Source organism: Dipodomys ordii, unplaced genomic scaffold (genome assembly GCF_000151885.1).
Source record: "Dipodomys ordii isolate 6190 unplaced genomic scaffold, Dord_2.0 Scaffold12, whole genome shotgun sequence".
Taxonomy (NCBI): domain Eukaryota; kingdom Metazoa; phylum Chordata; class Mammalia; order Rodentia; family Heteromyidae; genus Dipodomys; species Dipodomys ordii.
The window spans coordinates 3,790,505-3,812,402 of record NW_012267228.1 but is presented as its reverse complement, the minus strand read 5'-3'; the positions used below and the strand labels follow the sequence as shown (position 1 = coordinate 3,812,402).

General features: G+C 41.5%; 1 protein-coding gene across 5 annotated transcripts in view; it reads left to right on the top strand.

The window, feature by feature from the left end:
* Positions 1 to 7,369: 7,369 nt before the first annotated feature.
* Thumpd3 (THUMP domain containing 3) overlaps positions 7,370 to 21,898 on the top strand; it is a 36,787-nt gene continuing 22,258 nt past the window's right edge. Inside the window, exons 1-2 of one of the 5 annotated variants that reach the window (XM_013010539.1) lie at positions 7,370 to 7,391; positions 21,518 to 21,805. In XM_013010539.1, the coding sequence (XP_012865993.1) occupies positions 21,551 to 21,805 (255 nt within the window). In that variant the 5' untranslated portion in view covers positions 7,370 to 7,391; positions 21,518 to 21,550. Of the gene's footprint in view, positions 7,392 to 19,917; positions 19,986 to 20,014; positions 20,253 to 21,517; positions 21,806 to 21,898 lie in introns of those variants that run through there. The other 4 variants (XM_013010536.1, XM_013010535.1, XM_013010538.1 and 1 more) reach the window with 4 other exon arrangements.

The following is a 21,898-nucleotide window of genomic DNA, read 5'->3' as shown; positions in this document are numbered from 1 at the left end:
AAAGCTAAATGACATACAAGCCAAAGAAACAACTTGGTCAAAGGCTAGAGGTGGATTTTAAAAGGAATGCTTACAGATAATGAGAGGGACATGTTATCAGGCTCACAAAGTGTGTGCTGAGAAATGGAAGGAGATAAACGCTGATAGAAGAAGTGGCTTAAACAGTTCTGAAGAAGATAGACAGTACATTACCCAAGGTTCCTCAGAGAAGCAGAACCTAAAGGACGTACATAAATGCTCCGGGGCTTACAATGGAAGTTATACCCTGATAACCCATCAAAAAGTAAAAAAATCATAAGCAAATCCAGGGACAGTGACTTATTCCTGTAATCCTAGCTACTCTGATGATCGTGGTATGAGGCCAGCCAGGACAAAAAGTTAGCAAGATCTCATCTCAATAAACTAGATGTTGTGGTATGGGTCTGTGATCCCAACTACATGGGAGTCTCCAGGTAGGACTGAGATTGAGATCCAAGGCTGGCCCTGGGTAAAAAGAAAAGACTTTGAAAAAATAAAGAAAGATAGCACTAGGGATATGGCTTAAGTGATATAGGGCCTGCCTAGCAAGCCTGAGACCCTGAGTTTAAACCTCAGTACTACAAAAATAAAATAATAATTCTCCCCAACTATATGTGTGCGTGTGTGTGTGTGTGTGTGTGTGTATACACATATATGTATATATGAACTCATATATATTCGTATAGCTATCAATTGGTTCAAATAATTATGGAGGCTCAAGAACTGTAAATTAAGTCAGTAAGATGAAGACCCAAAAGAGCTAATGCAAAAAAGCAGGAAATCTTTGGTAGCCAATTCAAAGGTAGTCAGTCAGGTGAAATGAAGTGCCCAGTTATTCTTTTTGCTCTATTTAGGCCCTCAACTGATTGGATAATACGGCTCCACCCCCCCATTAGGCAGAGAAATATGCTTTATTCTGCCTACTGATTTAAATGTTAATACTAAATATATACTCACAGAAATACACCAAATAATATTTGGTGAAATGTCTGGGCACTCCATGACCTATCCAAATAGACACATAAAATTAATCATCACAGAGAGTATAGACTTGAATCTGTGGATCAGTATTACCAAAATCTATTTTGTGAAAATGTGGCTGTGAAATACTCCACCAAATAGGTTCTGTGTACATGCCAAGTCTTGAGAAACACTGTGGAATAAAGCATATTACCGTATCAAAGCTATGAGTCATCCTGTAGGAGAAAAATGGTTCATTCCTTTGTCAACCTTGGCATCTGATCACAAACCTGCTTCTTACTTAACACCTATTAATTTCCCATGGAACTTAGTTTTACATAACATAGAGTGGGAAATGCTACTCTGAGCCGTTAGAAGATAATATAGATTGGGAACATGGGAAGGCACATGAAAACAAGATTTCACTAAGATAAAATCAGCACTAGTGTACAATGATATTAAAGGAAAAAGAGCCTAGAAACAGAAAGGTTAGCTGGGAAGACATTTAGCCATTGAAATCTGAAGTGACAGAGGCTTGTCCTCAAGTAGCAGTGGGGGATAAAAGGAAGATAATGATATTAGTTCTGGAACAGTATTTACATGTATGGATTGTAAACAGAAAAAGGGTGGTAGAAAGCTCTAAAGTTTTACAGTGGCAAGTTAAAAAAAAGGAAAAAATAAGAAAAAGAAAGGCTGGTTCCAGGACAAACATATAATATGAGATGTTACAATAATTGTCACAAGTGGTAGAGCATGTGCTCAGCATGTTTGAGGCTATGAGTTCAGTCTGCAGAAACACACACACACACACACATACACAGATGTTCAAGTTTTCAATTTGCTGAGTTTGGAATCTTTAGAAGAAAAAGGTCTGTAAGAAATGTGTATCTGGTTTTGGAATTCTGAGATTGTGTAATATCAAAATTATACATCAATGGGAAACTGTCAGCATAGAATTGGAAACTATGTCACTTTCATTTTCTCCTTTACCCTCAATCAGCCAATCCCTTCTCTTTGAAAGAGGTTTCATTCTTAGCAGCATGCTTCTAAGCCAGCCTCTGGTTCTTTTAGCAAGTCTCACAAAGCATAGAATGGCATTCATTCTTGAATACATCCCTGCATACTTGGTGGTAGACGCACTATTAGCAGGAAACTTAAGGAAATGAGCTTTGGAAGGTGTTCCTTAGATGGGTAAGAATTAGCCTTGGAGTTGTACTACATTTATGGAGCACAAGTCAGCTGGAGACAGAAGCATTATGTACTTCTCGTTGCATGCCAACCATAGCCTCTACAGCATTGCCTTCGTATTGTATAATTCCAAAGCTCAAGGTATCCAACACCAGACGCTTTTAGACAAATTTCATAAGATGAAAAACATATAGTCTTCTGGACGCCTGTCCTCATGATAACACATTGAGTACTACTGTCATTTAATTTAGGAAGTACTTACCAAGTACCTTCTGTGCACTTGGCCCATGTGGTCCTGAAGTGGTCTGTTTCCTTCTCCATACTAGATCTCTGAAGTCACACAGTGTCCTACTTGAATTCTAACAGCAATCCATATCAAGTGTACAAATTCTGAACAAGTTGCTTAACTCTTTGGGAGCTTGGTTTTCTTATCTACAAAAATAGGATGAGATTCATTATCCACTTATGTATGTATTCACATATGCATTGATTCAACAAATATATCTGAGCTCCTACCATGTATCTGTGACGATGCCAAGAGTTGTGTTCTCTCACACTGGCAAAAGATGCAGCCATGATCACTGTAGTCAACGAGCTTAAATCTCACTGGTTTCTTAAGAGAGAAAAAAAATCAGGGATAATATGCAAATTACGAGGCTCAATGGTACATGCATAGAAAACACTCAATAAATGCTAGGTTTTTTTTCTTTCCTACAGAGCAGAGGACAGAAAATCAAGTGTCTATGATGACCAACATAACAGATACAGTAGTAGGAACTGGGCAATCTGATCTGTACAGCTCATGTCTTCACTAAGGACAAGTGCCTGCTTGGCATCAGCTGGTTGTTCTAAGAAGGGATGAAGGCCCAAGATTCTTTCAATTTTTAAAAAGAAGCAGGAATAATCCCTATCTTTAAATGGTAGCAACTAAATAAACCAAACAAAATACATGTGATCCAGTAAATGCCAGTGAGAAGACAGCCAGTTTTCCTACTCTCCTAGACATTATGCAGGAAGGCTAATGGACCCTCAAATAAAATCTTTATTTAACTCCAGCTCAGTCTCAATCAATCAGTCTAACTCTCTTCATGCTCTACTAAAACAGGAACCTGGAGTGACAGAATCATTATCACCAGAGGAAAGAAAAATCTCCACATGGGTCATCAGCTGGCATTACATAAATGACTATAAGGGCTAGACATGAGGCAACAATGGAAAGGTACCACAGAGAGAGTGAAGCAAACTGTGCTGATTGGATTTAAAGATTTCCACTGGTGGGACAATCACAAATACAGAGAACATTTAGTCGGCACTTTCAGGTGGTATTTGCCCACTGTGATACTGATTCCTTCATTTCTGATGCATTCTTTCCAGTTCCATCTAAATTTTGTTTATGGGTTTTATATCTGGCATCATTTCTCTAAAGAGTTCATGATCTTCCTCCGCCCCCCCCCAACTCCTGCTGTAGAGCAGGGAAAATGGAAAACCAATGATAATAAACAATGACAGATATAAAAAGATATGGATCTTCCTATTGCTTCCTTATAGAGCTTAGGTGAAGCTGGATTAACAGACCAGAATAGAGCTGCCTTACCCCATCCATTGCTTATCCTATGCATTGCTAATTCCATCTGAAGAAATTATAATTCTAGGCTAATTCATGCCCTTTTTAATATATCATTTGTGTTAGCTAGACAGAAATGATCCTATAAACTTCAGCCATTCCAGAAGTTCATCATGTGCTCCAGGAAAACACACATCCAATAGTCTTCTCACCTACAGAGAAGCTTTGAGAACAATTAAATGAGTATCTAGCATTATTCTTTGGGCAAAGGACACAAGACCCTAGGTTGTATATCCGTTGTAGGTTACAATCTAGATTATATATCCCACTTTGGAATATATAACCTTGTGTGATATAATCCTAGCTACTCCAGAGACTGAGACCTGCCTGAGAATTGAAGTTCAAAGCCAACTGGGGAAAAAAAAAAGTCCATGACATTCTTATCTTCAATTAAACACCAAAAAATCTGGAAGTGGAGTTGTGGCTCAAGTTGTAGAGAACTAGCCTTGACCAAAACAACAACAACAAAAAGAGTCTATGAGGCTGAGGCTACTAAGAGAAAACCATCAATGAAGAAGTCTAGTAGGTGAATATCTTAATCTGATTGCCTTAACAAAATATTATAGACTTAATAACTTAAAAATAGAAATTTATCTTCTGACAATTCTGGAAGCTGGAAGCCTGTTGTTAGAATGCCAGCATGGTTAGATTATGGTAAGGACTCATTTTCTAATTACAGGTAGCAGGTATCCTCAGATAGCAGACAGATTAAAAAAAGAGAGAGAGAATTTTTTTTCTTAGAAAGTCTGTCCTCCTGGTACTGGGGCTCATGCCTATGATCCAAGATACTCGGGAGGCTGAGATTCAGAGGATCTTGATTTGGTGCCAGCCTGGACAGAAAAGTCCAAGAGTCTCCTTCTCCAAAATAACCAGTAAAAAAAAAAGTTGGGCTGGCTCAGGTGGAAGAGTGCCACCAGCCAAGCAAATGAGCCAAGCAAGCACAAGGCCCTGAGTCCAAACCCTGTACCAGCAAAATACAATAAAACATTCATATAGCCTATCCAGTAGGATTAGGGCCCCACCCATATGCCTCAAAGTCATACTTCCAGATAGACATATTAAGTTACACAGGGGGTTATAGTTTCATCATATGAATTGGGGGATGGTGCCAGTGAGTCAGAAGAATGGGTTAGGCAGAGCAGCATGAAGTGAATATTGAAGGAACTGTCATTTGATTATCTTCCCAATCCAATATGACTCTTTTCTCACCATCCACACTCAAGCACTCTTTTGCTCTGGGAAAAAAAAAAACATAGGGCTGGGAAGGTGGCTCAGTGGTAGAGCGCTTGCCTTGCATGCATGAGGCACTGGGTTCGATTCCTCAGCACCACATAAGCAGAAAGAAAAAAGCCAGAAGTGGCACTGGGGCTCAAGTGGTAGAGCTCTAGCCTTGAGCTGAAGAGCTGCAGGACAGCGCCCAGGCCCAGAGTTCAGGCCCACGACCAGACCCCCCGCCCAAAAAAGAAAAAAGAAAATCATAAAGCAGAGAACTGTGTCATCTCCCTGCTGCCTAAGGACATGAAAGAAGATAGGAAGCTAGTCTTCTGATGGTAGAGCTGTTGGGGAGAAATGCTGCAGTCCATGTGAACCATGTGTGTATAGATTGGCACCCAGAAGAGGTAGCAGACAATGGGATCAATGAGTAATGGACAGTTTGGATATCATGACTGAAAGAAAGCTGGTGAAGACAACAGTAAAAGCCAGGAGGGTACCACGCTTGTGTCCAAGGAGGCAGAAACAGAGCAAATGCAGTGGCTGTGCCAGGTGCTGGTGACTCACACCTGTAATCTTCACTATTCAGGAGGCTGAGATCTGAGGATGGAGGTTCCAAGCCAGCCCAGGTAGCAAAGTCTGTGAGACTCTATCTCCAATAAACTACCAAAAAAGCCGGAAGTGGAGCTGTGGCTCAAGTGATAGAGCTCTCTAGCCTTGTGCAAAAGAAGCTCAGGGACACAGTGTCCCCCAAAACTAAAATAACAACAACAATAATAATAACAAGCAGTGGATATAAGCCAAAGGGATACAGGTCTGATGATTCAGAGCCCTTTCCAGCACTGCTTTTCCCAATCCTAATCCTTTGGGCAAAGTTTCTCAGAGAAAAAACACAGGCTTTTTTCTAATCATGGATTGAAGGATGACATATATACTTAGTAATAGGTAAGGCCAGAGAGCACATGCAATAATCAAATTTTTCTACCATGACACAGAGCACGTGCTTGTGGATTCTATTATCTGAAACTGTTTAAAAATCTAAAAACAGACTTGGTTAACACTTTGCCTACAAGAGTAGCAAAATGTGCTACAGTCTAATTTAAAGCCAAGCAGAGATACTAAAATAAGTATCTGTATTCTATTTTATGAGAATGAAAATAACTGTGGGAACATTAAGCTCAGGGCCCTACATATATGGTTGCCAATCACCTGAGAATTGTTTAACACTTCAGTCTTGACCTCTACTGCTGACAATTCCTTCCCTAATATTTTTCTTCTCTGTTAGTCTCATTTTTCTACTGAACTCATAACTTATGGTATGCCACAGATGAGCATAATACAGATAGAGGGCTAGTAAGAAAATAAATACTTAAATGTGTGTCTATGGAATGGCAAGGAACTGCCATAAGCAGAAGAACTTCTGGAGCCTGAAAAGCAGTAAGCTGAGGATCAGACTTGAGAGGGGCTATGCTGACCCCTGAACTTTGGTCACAATTCCAACAAACTCAAGAATCTATCCATTAGCCTTTTTCTCATTTCCCTATCTCTATCATATTGCTTACTAGCAGGTTACCCAATAAGATAGAATGAAAGCAACTTCAAACTTGCCCAACTAGTCATTCTTGCCAGGTTTAAACTCAGACTAGCAGATTATGAGCTGGCCTACCTCACCACTCCCATTCAGTCTTTTTAGTGGTTTCTCTGCCTTGTCTGCCATGAACTCTCACAGTCCCACAGCAGTTCCTGCCCACCTATTTCTGTTTCTATTTCTGTTTCTCACTATCTACTTCTAGGGAGCCTTTTAACAGTGATAACTTATAACATTATAACTATGTTATAATTTATAACAGTGATAACTTATACTGATGATTCGCTATTCTCGTTGTACAGACCAGACTCCTGAGCTCCTGACTCAAGTACCACAGTGTAATACAGGCTCTACATGGCCCTCACACTCAACATGTCCAAAACTAAGTTCATTATCTTCTTCCATAATCCTGTCTTCCTGTTACGCTCTTTGTTAACTGTACCTTCAGTAACTTAACAAGCCAGAAATCTGAAAACCCTGTCATCAGAGATGGCTCTTGAGTTTCTTTATAAATGATAACAAAGAGACTTAACATAGAAAAACAAATTTCAGTGAACATGTGAAGGTATAATAAGAGTGAATCACAAGCTCTTTTGAAAGACTAATTTTATTATTGACTTGAAGGCATGGTATGTGTTTATTGTTCTCACCAGACTACTAAATAAGTCTAAATTAGCTTTTCTCTCTTCATCCAACCACCAAAGCCTTAGTTCTTACTTGCATTGATTTTTTTTTTTTTTTTTTCGGTCATGGGGCTTGAACTCTGGGCCTGGGCGCTGTCCCTCAGCTCTTCAGCTCAAGGTGAGCACTCTACCACTTGAGCTACAGTGCCACTTCCGGTTTTCTGGTGGTTTATTGGAGATAGGAGTCTCACGGTCTTACGTGCCCGGGCTGGCTTTGAACCGCGATCCTCAGATCTCAGCCTCCTGAGTAGCTAGGATTACAGGCGTGAGCCACCAGCGCCCGGTGCATTGATTTTTTTTTAATTTTTGGGAGTGCCTATATATACAAATTTTATCACAAAAATACATACAATGAAAATTTCAAATCTAGACATATTTTCCTATCATAACACATATATGAAAATCACACAGCTCTTGAACATATAATTGATATATGTATTTATAATATATATATATATACACTATATTAGTACTAAATATATATGTATATATATAAATTTCACAATACTATGGCTTGCATTGCTTTTGGCCTGAATCACTGCAACTATTTTCCACCCAATATCCTTTTTTCACATTCTTCTGTTTGCCAAAGTCATCTCTTTGTTTCAACCATATGCAAATATTCTTCCTTTTCACATAAATAATACATATTTATTGTAGAAATTTCCAAAACAATCCTTAGTACACATAAACAGTACTACTACCGTACTATACATATTAGCCATAATCTACAAATGGGCAAGAATCTTTAAATGATAGGTCTATATTATGCACACTCTCATATGCCCCATTTTTTGTAGTTTTTTTTAAATTATGTGCTTTTTATTATCTTTAAGTAGTTGTATAAAGGTGTAGGGTTTTGGTTTTGGTGTGTGTGTGTGTGTGTGTTGTCAGTCGTAGTGCTTGAACTGTGTGTGTGTGTGTGTGTGTGTGTGTTGTCAGTCGTAGTGCTTGAACTCTGGGCCGGGCACTGTCCCTCAGCTCTTCAGTTCAAGGCTAGTGCTCTACCACTTGAGCCACAGCTCCACTTCCAAGGTATAGTTTTTTAATGTCATACAAAGGCAGGTTATGTTATTTTATTTCAGATTAGTAAAAGTCTTGCAAAAGAATATTTATTAGTAAAAAAAGGGGTAAGGCATCTGAATCGCAAGTGGTCGAAACTTACTATTTCACTACATCTACATCACGTGCTGTTTCCCTTCTATATAATCAGTCACTTATTAGGCATTTTATATATGTCATCTTACTTTATTCTCATAATAACCCACGTTTACAGTGAAAAAACATAAAGCTTAGAAAGGTTCGGTAACTTGCCCAAGCTAGTAAGAGAAGTATAATACGAAAATTGGAATCCACTAGATAAGTTCTCATTTTGGAAAGTATGTTGATAAGGTTTTCATCACTGTGACAAAATACCTGACATAAACAACTTAAGGATTTTTTTTTTTTTTTGCTTTTTGTGTGCTGGTCCTGGGGCTTGAACCAGGGCCAGGTGCTGTCTCTAAGTTTATTTTGGTCAAGGCTAACAATCTATCACTAGTGCTACAGCTTCACCTCTGTCTTGTGCTTGGTAAGGCAGGCAACTCTACTACTTGAGCCATACCTCCAGCCCTTTTTGCTCATTGTTTTTGAGATAGGGTCTTGATTTTTGTCCAGGCTGCCCTAGGCCACAATATCCCTGTTTATCATCCCATCTTTCCTGGGATGACAGGCATTCACACCACCCCCAACTACTGATAGAGATGAGAGAGATCCTCAAAAACTTTTTGTCCAGGCTGGCTTTGAAGTTTAATCCTCCCAAATTATGTTCCTGGATGGCTAGGATTACAGGCATGAGCTACCACTACTTGGCTCTTTTTTTAAAAATTCATTTTAGAGTAGAAGCATCCATGATCCTGTTATTCTTGCATTCTACATGCTTGCAAAATGAGCATCACGCAAATGCCAACTTGAGCAGCAGACTACTATCAGACCCACTTGGACCACAGCTACAGTAGCCTCTGAGTGGTTGGGAATGGTAAGTAAATCTTAAGGAAAATATTTCCTAGAAAGCTCTGTGTGAGGGCTGGGAAGGTGGCTCAGTGGTAGAGTGCTTGCCTTGCATGCCAGAGGCCCTGAGTTCGATTCCTCAGTACCACATAAGCAAAAAGAAAAAAAGCCAGAAGTGGCGCTGTGGCTCAAGTGGTAGAGTGCTAGCCTTGAGCTGAAGAGCTGAGGGACAGTGTCCAGGCCCAGAGTTCAGGCCTCACAACTGGACTCAAAAAAAGAAAAAAAGAAAAAGAAAGAAAAAGAAAGCTCTGTGTGAGCTAAGTGCATGAGTGGGATCTCTCCTCTCTGAGTTCACACTTCTATCCCCTTGGCCTGCAATGGTTAGAGTCTTGCTGACTTCTCAAGGGAGTCCTCAATGCATTCTTCCTATCATCCAAGTGCAAAGAACTTACCTTCTTTGTAACATCAAGTGTCTTCAGCAGTCACACTTTTTTTTTTCTTTCTCCTTTTGCCTGTACTGGGGCTTCAACTCAGAGCCTGCCACTATTCCTTAGCCTTTTCACTCAAGACTGGCACTCTACCATTTGAGCCACACCTCCACTTCTGGTTTTGCTGATTAAATGGAGATAAGTAAGTGTCTCATGGACTTTCCTGCCCCAGCTGGCTTTGAAATTTACAGTCATCAGACTCTACCTTCTGTGAAGCTAGCATTATAAGCATGTCTTACAGGCACATACCACATTTCTTTGATCCCAATTTCACACTTTTTTTTCTGAGCAAACTGCAAGTTTCTCAAACTTGTCTGCTCTACATTTTGCTCACAGTTCTCATTTATAAACTTGGTTAACACAGCCAGCAAAGGCCATGTCACACCCTGAATTATGGACTGCCTTAAATTTTCCTCTGTCAAATGAATTCATTGGTTTCCTTTAAACTCAGTTTTCCTCAATGTCTTAGGCATGGACAAAATGTAGACAAGTTCTTTGCCATGATATAACACAAAGGACCTCTAGTCCAGTTCCTAACAGAGTCTTCATTCCCATATGAAATCTCATAAAAGACTGGCCTTCACTGTCCACATTCTATCAACTTTCTGATCTTCTAAGGAACAGCCAGAATCAACTATTAAACTCACTTGTGGCATTCTAAGAGTTTTCCAGCCCATTTCTCCAAGTTCTTCCCAAAAACCAAGTTGTAGGGCTTCTGGAATACATGTCCAGGAAAGAATTTTCATTTTTTAATTTTTATTTATTTTTTATTGTGAAAACACTGTACAGAGGGGTTACAATTACATGGGCAAGATAATGAGTACATTTTTTATCAAGCATTGTAGCCTCCTCCTTTGTTTCCCCTTCCCATCCCTTCCCATCCTCCCCCCCCCGCCCTCCAAGAATTTTCATTTTTATATGACTAAATATTTAATAGCTTGCTGTGTTAATTAAGGGTAATTTATTTTTATGTTCACAAAAAGTACAGTACTGCCAATTACTGAGAACTCTGGCTGATGAAAATCCCAGTTCACATATAAGAACATATATTACTAGAGTTTCTACAATTTTCAAAAAGATCCTTCTTAGTATGTAATAATGCTTTGAGTTTCAATTACAGTCTTCTTATATGAGTTATTTCACATGTCAAATAATTTTGTTTTGCTACTTTTTTTGGGGGGGTCCGGTTGTGGGGCCTGAACTCTGGGCCTGGGTGCTGCCCCTCAGCTCTTCAGCTCAAGGCTAGCACTCTACCGCTTGAGCCACAGCGCCACTTCCGGCTTTTTTCTTTTTGATTATGTGGTGCTGAGGAATCAAACCCAGGGCCTCAGGCATGCAAGGCAAGCACTCTACCACTGAGCCACCTTCCCAGCCTGTTTTTGCTACTTTTTATCATTTTGTTCAAGCTATGATTTTTTTTTTTTTGGTCAGTCCTGGGGCTTGAATTTTGGTCCTGGACACTGTCCCTGAGCTCTTCAACTCAAGGCTAGTGTTCTACTACTTGGGCCACAGTGCTACTTCTGGTTTTCTGGTGGTTAACTGGAGATAAGAGTCTCATGGACTTTCCTGCCCAGGCTGGCTTTGAACTGCGATCCTCAGATTTCAGCCTCCTGAGTAGCTAGAATTACAGGCATGAGTCACTGGCACCTGGCTGATGTTGATATTTGAGGTAATTATTTTGTTCCTCAGTAAATTTTTATTTTTGTGCTGGTACTAGGCATGCATGAACTCAGGACCTTGAACTCTCATTCTGCTCTTTTGCTCAAAGCTGGTACTCTTATCACTTGAGCCAAATCTCCACTTCTAGCTTTTTGCTGGTTAACCATAGATAAATAAGAATCTCTTATCTATGGTTGGGGCTGGGAAGGTGGCTCAGTTGTAGAGTGTTTGCCTTGCATGCCTGAGGCCCTGGGTTCGATTCCTCAGCACCACATAAGCAAAAAGAAAAAAAAAGCCGGAAGTGGAGCTGTGGCTCATGTGGTAGAGTGCTAGCCTTGAGCTGAAGAGCTGAGGGACAGCACCCAGGCCCAGAGTTTAGGCCCCATGACTGGACCCCCCCCCCAAAAAAAAAATCTCAGACTTTTCTACCTAGGCTGGCTTCAAACCAGTCCTCAAATCTCAGACTCCTAAGTAGCTAGGAGTGAGATAGCAGCATCCAGGTCCTCACTCATTATTTTCCCATCAGAAGCAGAATGATAGGAAATGATAGGGCAGGTGTATCATGAGGTCTTTTGACACAGGGAAGTAAGACTTGATAAGATTAGATGATTCAAAATCTCCCTTTTCCAAGTCTAAGTTGTCTTACTAGGTTGACAGTGGTGGCTAACTAGTAACAAGGGCTGAAAAATGATTGTCTACAAGATGATCAGATGTTTGGAGGGAGGAATGAGCTGAAAGCCAGCTTGAGGAAAGGAGACAAGGAGGATTAAGGATGTATCCCTTTTCCTCTCAACTCTCAGTTTTTAGAACACTGGTTTTGTGTGACAGAAGAGCATATGTGGGGTTCTGTGTAACATTAATAGGGCTAAGAAATTTGAGCTGAATCCAACTAAATATGAAAAGAGCTGTGTTTAGAACTGGATTAACACTTTTCTGTATGGGACCTGAGCTACCCAGCCAATGCTGGCAGATTCAAAATACTCCTGATTTGAATATGAAAGACCAGCAGGAAGGAGGAGTGAGATCTTCTCACATGAGTAACTGTCCAAGAAAATAGAGACATCTATACAACTGCTTCTAGCAATTGGCTCAAAGGTTCTTTTTTTTCCCCCATCAAGCCCCCAGGAAGTCGTGCTTTTAAAATGTATGGGATTTACCACCGCTTAAGAGAGGATATGGGAGTCTGATTTCCGCCAGACAGCCTTGCATTTCAACAGGGATTCTGTAATGTTACCAGCCTGAGAAAGAACTGGATTACCACGTGTCAGTACATTTCCATTCCCTTATGTAGCAAAAGAAGATGAGAAAATTGGCTAATCAGTCCTACAGATTCTGCTCACATTTCTACTGCCAAGAGTAGCATGGTTACTCACCAATAGACACTAGAAACACCCACACACTGATACATGTACAGTCAGGCATTTGTTAGGCTTAATAAGCTTGCCATTTTCATTCATCTAGGCCACTGGTTAGAGTATTTAGCAGCACCAGAATCAGGCTCACTTCAACAACAATCCTAAATCAGCTTTAAGTTACAGATAATTCCACTCCATCCAGGACAAAGTTCCAGTGCCTTTTCTCCATACATCCTCCACACATTTGAATAACTAATATCTATGAAGGTCTCTGGTAAAGGTAGGAAGAATATGCCAAGATAGAGAAGGAAAGGACAGGGATAAAGAGAAAACAAAGGGAAACAGTGAAAAGAGAGAAAGTCTTACAATTTAACAAGGTTTTAAAGTAGGGCTGGGAGCATGACTCAAGTGGTACAGTGCCTGCCTAGCAAGCCCTAAGCCCTGAATTCAAACCTCAGTACCACCAAAAGAACAAATAATACAATACTTATACAACAGAAGAGTTCCTTTCCAAATAAAATCAGATGTAACTATTAGTACATCATCTTATATAAGTATCAAGTATTCAAAGACTTAAGTATCTTTGAAGTTTGATGTCCATGGTGTGTCCTTAAATGAATCTTCGGTAGTAGCTGAGTGACTGTCTGATTACTGTTGTTCTGAGCATCCAGGTTAGTTTTCCCTGTGTGAAGCAGTTCTGGAGTTCCAAGACCACGCCCCCCAAAGATATTGATGCCCAATAAAATGGGCCCTCTTGAGTGACTTCATCATGCCCCTCACTGCTGACTCTATTTCTGATTGCTTTTGCCTCTGATGACATGGTACCACTTCAGTGACTATTACTAAAGGATGCTGCCCCATTGTTGACCCTGACTTTTTGCTGCTTTTTGCAGCTGCCACTCACACTAGAACTGGTGACTCAATATTTTTCTTGCCAGTGTCCTTTCTGTTCTTCTGGCAACATAAGGAGGAGGGAAAATAAGCTTCCTAGGTTTAGGATATTTGTAGGTTTGTTTCCTGTACTTGCAGTTCTTTTTTATGTGTTCTGTGCTTGGGTAAGAGATGAGCTGCGTTTTAGCATAAATAACCACTAGGTGGCAGGGGTGTTTCGCTACTCATTGCCTTTATTCCTATGGTGATCTCAATATCAAGGAAGATGGAGTTCCTTTCCAAGTAAATGAATTGCTTTTAAATCAACTTATCAATATGAAATTAAAGGAGAACTAATAAAGTTCACATTCATTCTCCTGAAAATTCACTGTGTTGTCACTAATTCCATCCCAAGCTCTCACAGGGGTTATATTACCAAGTTTTACGCCTTGGGCTTGAAAGAGCATGGGAAAAGTAAATAAACCAGCACTTGTTTAGTGTACAGCCAAAGCTGATTGTTTTTCTCTCTAGTTGTTAACACCCAACAGGACAAAGGTCCTTTGGGTTTAGGATTCATGGACTCTCAGGCTATCATTTCATTAATAGGACTGTAGACACAGCTCTCATTTCCCAATGAAGTCCCAAAAGGTTTTCTTGAAGGAGATGGAATTTCAGCAGTTTATTAAGAGAGAAACAGGTGTAGGTGCATCCCTTCTTTCAATTACATCCCCACAGGAATCCAACCTGCCAAGTGGGATCCTCTCTTAACAGGATTAGGAGGTATGCAGAAGGAAGGAGGCATAGAAGACAGGCCATACATGTAATAAAACCCTCACTTTACAATGTGAAGGCTTAAGAAATGCTATCATCAATGGAACAAAAAGATGCTTAACATTAAAGTTTAAGCTTAACATTAACATTAAGCTTTACAAAGGCAAATTTAATGCCCAGAAAGAAACTACATTGGGTTGTAATTACAGTGGCAGGAAAAGGAACAAGAAATAGTCGGTAATGTTAACAACCCAAACCTCAACTACAAACAGAAAATCCACAGAAAATTTTTAGTTAAAAATTGAAAAAGGAAGAATACTCTAAGCATATTTATTTGAAGACATGGACTAGAATCAAGTGAATTAAAAGCACAAATGGATAAAGAGGACACAAAGGGTAGTGGATTTTCTAACCATGATCCTGATTTTTGTTAAGAGTAGACTGGGCTGGGGTGCAATTTTTTAACAAGAGCTCAGCATTCAAGAAGCCATGAATTCGGGGCTGGGAAGGTGGCTCAGTGGTAGAGCGCTTGCCTTGCATGCATGAGGCCCTGGGTTCAATTCCTCAGCACCACATATGCAAAAAGAAAAAAAAGCTGGAAGTGGAGCTGTAGCTCAAGTGGTAGAGCGCTAGCCTTGAGCTGAAGAGCTGAAGGACAGCGCCCAGGCCCAGAGTTCAGGCCCCACGACTGGACCCCCCCCCCAAAAAAAAATCAAGAAGCCATGAATTCAATCCCAGCACCATCTATAAGGAAAGAGATTACACCTGCAATCCTAGCTACTCAAAAGGCTGAGATCTGAGAATCACAGTTCAAAGCCAGCCAGGACAGCAAAGTCTCTGAGACTCTCAATTACCCACAAAAAGCTAGAAGTAGAGCTGTGGCTCAAGTGGCAGAGCGCCATCTTTAAATGAAAAAGCTGAGGGACAGTGGCCAGACCCAGAGAGAGAAGAGAGAGAAGAGAGGGAAGATGAGGGCCTCGGAGGGTAAGAGGAAGAGAGAGAGAGGACAAACAGGATATTTGTTCAAAAGAGATAGCTAAATTCATTAAAAGAGATACCACTGAGTCTTTAATTTGTGTCACTATATCTTATGTGATTTATGAAATTTAAGTATTTGCTTGCTTATGTAGGGGCACTTAAAAACTACTGCTATAAGTTAGAAAGATATCAAACATGTTCTAGAAAGGATCCATTTTAGAAAACATTTTCAAAGCAGATCATCAGGCCCTTCCTCCTCTTCTTTTTTCTTTGTGCCAGTCCTGGGTTTGAATTAGGGGCCTAGGCACTATCCCTGAACCCTTCTATGCAAAGCTTGCACTCTACCACTTGAGTCACAGCTTCACTCCTGGCTTTTTGTGTGTGGGGGTAATTGGAGATAAGGGTCTCTTGGACTTTTTCTGCCCCAGCTGGCTTCAAACCATGATCCTCAGATCTCAACCTCCTGGAATATCTAGGATTATAGGCATGAGCCCAGCCAGCCTCTTTCTGATAGAATAAACTATTTCCCTACAATAACCAAGAACCCTAAAAATGAAAAGTGTCCAATTTTACTTCCTTGTGTCATTTTGACCCAAGGAAGACATGCACCTACTAACAGAATGTGGCTACTCTAGAGCAACAAATCTGTATGGTCTGATCTTTTTTTTTTTTTTTGGGGGGGGGGGGGGGGGTTGGTTGTGGGGATTGACCTCTAGGCCTGGGTGCTGTCCCTCAGCTATTCAGCCCAAGGCGAGCGCTCTACCACTTAAACCACAGTATCACTTCGGTTTTCTGCATGGTTTATTGGAGATGAGTCTCAGGGATTTTCCTGCTGGGGCTGGCTTTGAACCGTGATCCTCAGATCTCAGCTGAGCAGTTAGGATTACAGGTGTGAGCCACTGGTGCCCAGCTTGGTCTGATTCTTTTTTTTTTTGTTGTTGGTCGTGGGACTTGAACTCTGGGCTTGGGCGCTGTCCTTGTGCTCTTCAGCTCAAGGCCAGCACTCTACTGCTTGAGCCACAGTGTTCCTTCTGGTTTTCTAGTGGTCTATTGGAGGTAAGAGTCTCACGGACTTTCCTGCCAGGGCTGGCTTTGAACCTTGATCCTCAGATCTCATCCTCCTGAGTAGCTAGGATTACAGGCATAAGCCACCGGTGGCTGGCTTGGTCTGATTCTTAAACTTACCATTCTTTATCTTTTCAAACCCACATCTAATCCATCAGCAATAATAATCTTTCAAAACACACTGTAACCAGACAACTCACGCCATCCCTAACACTAATACCCTAGAGCTTGTACTTCCTCATCTCCCATGTGAGCCACTGAAATAGCCCAGTACTGTAATTGTTTTCAACCCTGCTCTAAGCCATTCTTTAGGCAGCTTCCAGAGTTGTCATTTTTAATTATAAAGTATGATATCATTTGCAAAACATTGGCCTATCTGAAGTACTTACCGATTCTCATGCCTTCTGCCCCCGTCTCATTCATTCCTCCCCAGCCTCACTGGCCTGATGGCTATCCCTAAATTCTGTTGAGCATGATGCTGCTCCAACCTGTAGTACCTTCTTTCAGGTACTTCAAAAAGGCCTTCAAGGTATTGTCCTCTATGTCTCCAGAAATCGCTACATTCTTCCACACTGATCTTGCTTAGTTTTTCCTCAGAAGGCTTAACACAGGAATGCTATGTATAAAGTGTACTAACTATATATATATTTTTTTATTAGAATATAGGCCCAAATAGGAGGTCAGACACTTCAGGAATTCTAGTTTCACTGCTGTATACCCAGAACCTAAAAGAATACCTGACAGATAATGCCTGACACATAATGGTCAATAAGTTTTGTTGCTTAAATGACAATTACTGGTGGGTAATAACTGTTAGAATTATACTTCCCCTAAGAATGAGACATATTTATGGTACATGATTTTATAAAATATGAAGTATACGTTAGGTATGCATTAAATAACACTAAGTCCAATGGACAGAATATTTTCTTTTCGATGTTTTAGTCCTTCTCATTATGTCAAAGTTTTATTTAGTACTAGTTTTCCTCTAATACTTGATAATTTATCTGTAATAGACTATTTATAGGGAAAATAAATATATTTTTATAAGTAATAGTATCTTTCAGAATTTTGTTCTGTTTTCACACTATTTATTTTTTGGTAGTGATCAAACCGATGTAAGTACTCTACAACTAAGCTGTATGTTTGTGCCTGGCAATGTATTAATATCACTTAAATCTCCCAATGACTGTAAGAGGGAAGTATGATTCTGCAGACGAAGAAAATGTAGATTAATTTCTCATGAGATCAAATTTTCCTCTTACCTTTATCAAGATAGAATTCACATAGATGTGTTACAATAAGTATTTTAATGTGTTTTCAGATTTCTTAGTATATATATATTTTTTTTGGGGTCCGGTCATGGGGCATGAACTCTGGGCCTGAGCACTGTCCCTCAGCTCTTCAGCTCTTCAGCTAGCACTCTACCACTTTAGCCACAGCGCCACTTCCGGCTTTTTTCTTTTTGCTTATGTGGTGCTGAGGAATTGAACCCAGGGCCTTGAGCATGCAAGGCAAGCACTCTACCACTGAGCCACCTTCCCAGCCCCAGGTTTCTTAGTATATTTGCTTTTATGTATTCATCCTAATTCCAGAACGTTCTCCTTATCTCCCCAAAACTCATATCCTTTGCTAGAACTTCCCAATTCCTTCTAACCAAGCAACCACTGATCTGGTGTCTCTGTATGTTGGCCTGTTTGGGGTATTAAATGCAAATGATCACATATGCGATGTTTTATATTTGACTGTTTTCACTTAATATGTTTGCAAGATTCATCTATATTATAGCATTGATCTGCAACTCAATACTTTCTTTGACTGAAATTATGGGATGGGTAAGCCATATTTGTTTATTATTCATCAGATTGTGGAAGACATTAGGTTGCTTTGATTTTAGGGCAATATGAATAATGCTGCTGGGCACCTATGAGAACAAGTTTTTTTTTTGAACAGCTTTCCACTTCTCTTGCGTATAGGCAGGCCTCTTAGAATTGCAAGGTGTATTAGGAAATTTTGAGGAATACTAAGTACCATTACCACTAATAATGTATGAGTGTTCTGTTGCTGCATATACGCACTTAATACTCACTTAAAACTTGGAAATACCTAATTTCTGCTTTTTAAATTTAGCCATTCAAATATGTACCATGTTGTGTTAATTTACATTTATTTGCTGACTACTATTATTGAACAACTTTTCATGTGCTTACTAGCTATTTGAGTGTCTTAGAGAAATGTCTTTGCCTTTTGAACTAACCTTGTGCTCACCAGGCAGGCAATCTACAACTTGAACCACACCTGGATTTTATTTGTTTTTCTATTTGCCTGTTTGTATGTGGGGCTTGAACTCAGATCCAGAGCACTCTCCCATGGCTTTTTCTGCTCCAGGTTGGTGCTCTTCCAGTTGAGCCACACCTCCACTTTGGCTTTTTGGAAGTCAGCTGGATTTTCCTGCCAGAACCAGGATCCTCCGATCTCAGCCTCCTGAGTAAACTGTCTAAAAAATAGGCTTGCCTTTGCCTATTACTTAAGTAAGATGCCTTTTTGTTGTTCTTAGGTTATACAATGTCTTTAAAAAAAAAAAAGCTAGCTAGGTGCCAGGAAAGTTCATGAGACTCTTATCTCCAATTAATCGCAAAAAAAAGTCGGAAGTAGCGCTGTGGCTCGGTGGTAGAATGTGCTAGCCTTGAACAAAGAGCTCAGGGACAGTGCCCAGTCCCAGAGTTCAAGCCCCACGACCGGGGCGGGGGGGGGGGGAAAGAGGGTGGGAGTGGGGAAGGGAAGCTACCTTTGAAGCTACAGGAAAAAAAAAGTAAAGACTGTGCAAAAACAGCAAAAAGCAACATAAAAACCATGAACTAGGGATTGTGTGTGCACGCGCGCTCGCGCGGGCCAGTTCTGAAGCCCGGGCGCTGACCCTGAGCTTCCGTGCTCAAGGCTAGCGCTCCACCACTGGAGCCACAGCGCCACTTCCGGCTTTTGGGGGGGAGAGGGTCGTTTAAACGGAGGTAAAGAGTCTCACGGGCGTTGCCGCCACGGCTGGGTTCAATGCGATCGTCACAGGGAGTAGAGTCACATCCTCCGCGTTCAAGCCCCAACTCCGCGTCTAAACTGCAATAGACGGCGTCCGAGGCGAGGGGAGAAAGACTTTCATCGCCTTGGGATTCCAAATGTCTCTGGCTTTAACACGCGAGCCGGTTCGCGGCCTCACCACTGCCGAAGCAAACGAGAGGCTCGCTGTGAAACTCTTACCCCACCCTGGGCATCACTAAGCTCTCCACAGGCGCCACCAGAGCCACCGCGCTACGCGAGGCGACAAGGCCCGGGCTCTTCCGGCCCAGCTCGCGGCCATCCGGTGCCCCGCCTCACCACAGCTCCGCGCAGACTCCTCTCTTCACGACCTTGTCCCCCGGGGCCCGCCTCTGGCACCGGACTTCCGCTTCCGTGATCCGCTCCCTCACTTCCGCTTCCGGGCCAGGCGAGCCGGCTTCCGGTGGCGTGACGTGAGTGCGCTGGGCCGGCGGGTGCTGGTGGCCGGTAACCGGGCGGCGGTCAGGAGTGGCGGGAGGGAGGAGCTGCCTTCGTCCAGGGCCGGAGTCGGAGCGGGGGCGTCCCTCGGGGTGGTCCTACGGCGGAGCCCGCCACGTGGCCTGTCCCTGGCCCGCACTGCCCAGCGGGCCTCGTGTGCCCGCGGGTCCCGCCTGGCGGCGGGGGAGTTGCGGCTTTGTAGCTCCGCTCCCCTGCGCCGCGCTCGGATCCGAGGCCGCACACACCCTCGCTTGCGGTAGACGGCGTCTCGGGCAGGTGGGGGTCGGGTTCACCGTGCTGGCGAGCTCGTTCGGGACAGGAAATGGCTAACTAGCGTTACACCCTGATGCCACCTCGGCCCAACCGACCCCCCACGCTGGGTCCTCGACGTACGGAGGTGGATTTGAGTTTCAGACCCTTTGATAATCGGTTGAGAGCATCATCTCCTTAACCCCTCCCCTTAACACGCGAGAACGTTCAGATAATAGGACGTTCGTTTACGATTACAGAGGTCTCTTCTGATGCCCCACAGTATGTATAGTTATTAGATAGCAGTAGGTCGAGGTAATCTTCCTTAAATTAATGAACCACTGTCCACACGAGGAAGATAGATAGGCTGCAAACAGTTTTTAAATTATTTTGAGCACCTCATACTTGGAACGTTGCCTGAGACTACTATGGAATTCAGTTCTGTTGTGACAGGGGCTGGTATCCAAACGGCGATCCACCGCCTCCTGCCGTTGCTGGGATCAGCGGTTGGGCAGTCCACAACTTCCCTTCGGTAGAGATGTGGGAAGGCTCTACTTTTCTGGACTGCACCTAATGCTCCCACTTTTCAGCCACAAACCTTGGGGTGACAAGCATGCATAGTAGCAAACTATGGGTTAAGAAGGAATTTGGGAGAACTTTTCTGCTCAGGCCAGTCTCTAACCTTTCTATTAAGTTTTAATCACTGGTCCAGCACTATGCTATTCTCAAATCCCTCAACGACTTTAGGGAAAGAGCTAATTTCCTATTTTCAGGTTTGGGAGAATTAACTTGCTTTAGGTTATTCAACCTATGAAACTAGAAACAAGAATTCAAAACCATGTCTATCTGGCTTTGCTGCACTTCTTTTGGGAAGTTTCTAAAGTGCTAGATAAAAGGAAAATATTCAGAAATGTCTTTCAATATTCTAGCAGCTTCTTTATTGTTAAGTAGTATAATTAGGAAATAGCTTCTTATCAACATAGATGAGTTCAAACCAAATACTGCATGCTATGGAAATACTCTTATGTGTCTGCTCCTTTTTATTCATAGTACATATGGTGCTTGTTTAGTAACATGTGTTTTACAAGCTGCACTCTGCCTTTGTTTATTCAATGTTGTGATTTTGATGTATACTTAATTAGGTGTCTTGAATGTATGTGCGTGTGTGTATATATATACATATATGTGTATATATATGTTGTATTTCTTGCTTTTGTTCTCCAAAGCAGGTGTTTTCATTATGAATGAAGTAGGTTTGGGCTTTACTTCTTTCTCTTTTCTGTATTTTATAGAGATTGTGTTAGGGATCGTGAAAATACTGTAACATGGCTGACGTTAAAGAAGCTATTAACCGACTCATGAATGTGAATCTTCATGTGAACCAGAGATCTGTACGGGTGACAGAAACTGATGTCAGAAGTGAGTCTGAGCATTTCCGTGTCACTATTGGAGCCACTGTACCTACTGGCTTTGAGCAAACAGCTGCAGATGAAGTGAAAGAGAAATTGGGGTCATCATGCAAAATCAGCAAAGACCGGGGCAAGATTTATTTTGACATTGCAGTGGAAAGCCTTGCTCAGGTTTGAAGCAATATTTAAAATTAGTAATTCTACACTTACGTTACAATTTTATTTTTAAATGCAGTACTGGGGCTTGAACTCATAGCCTCAAGC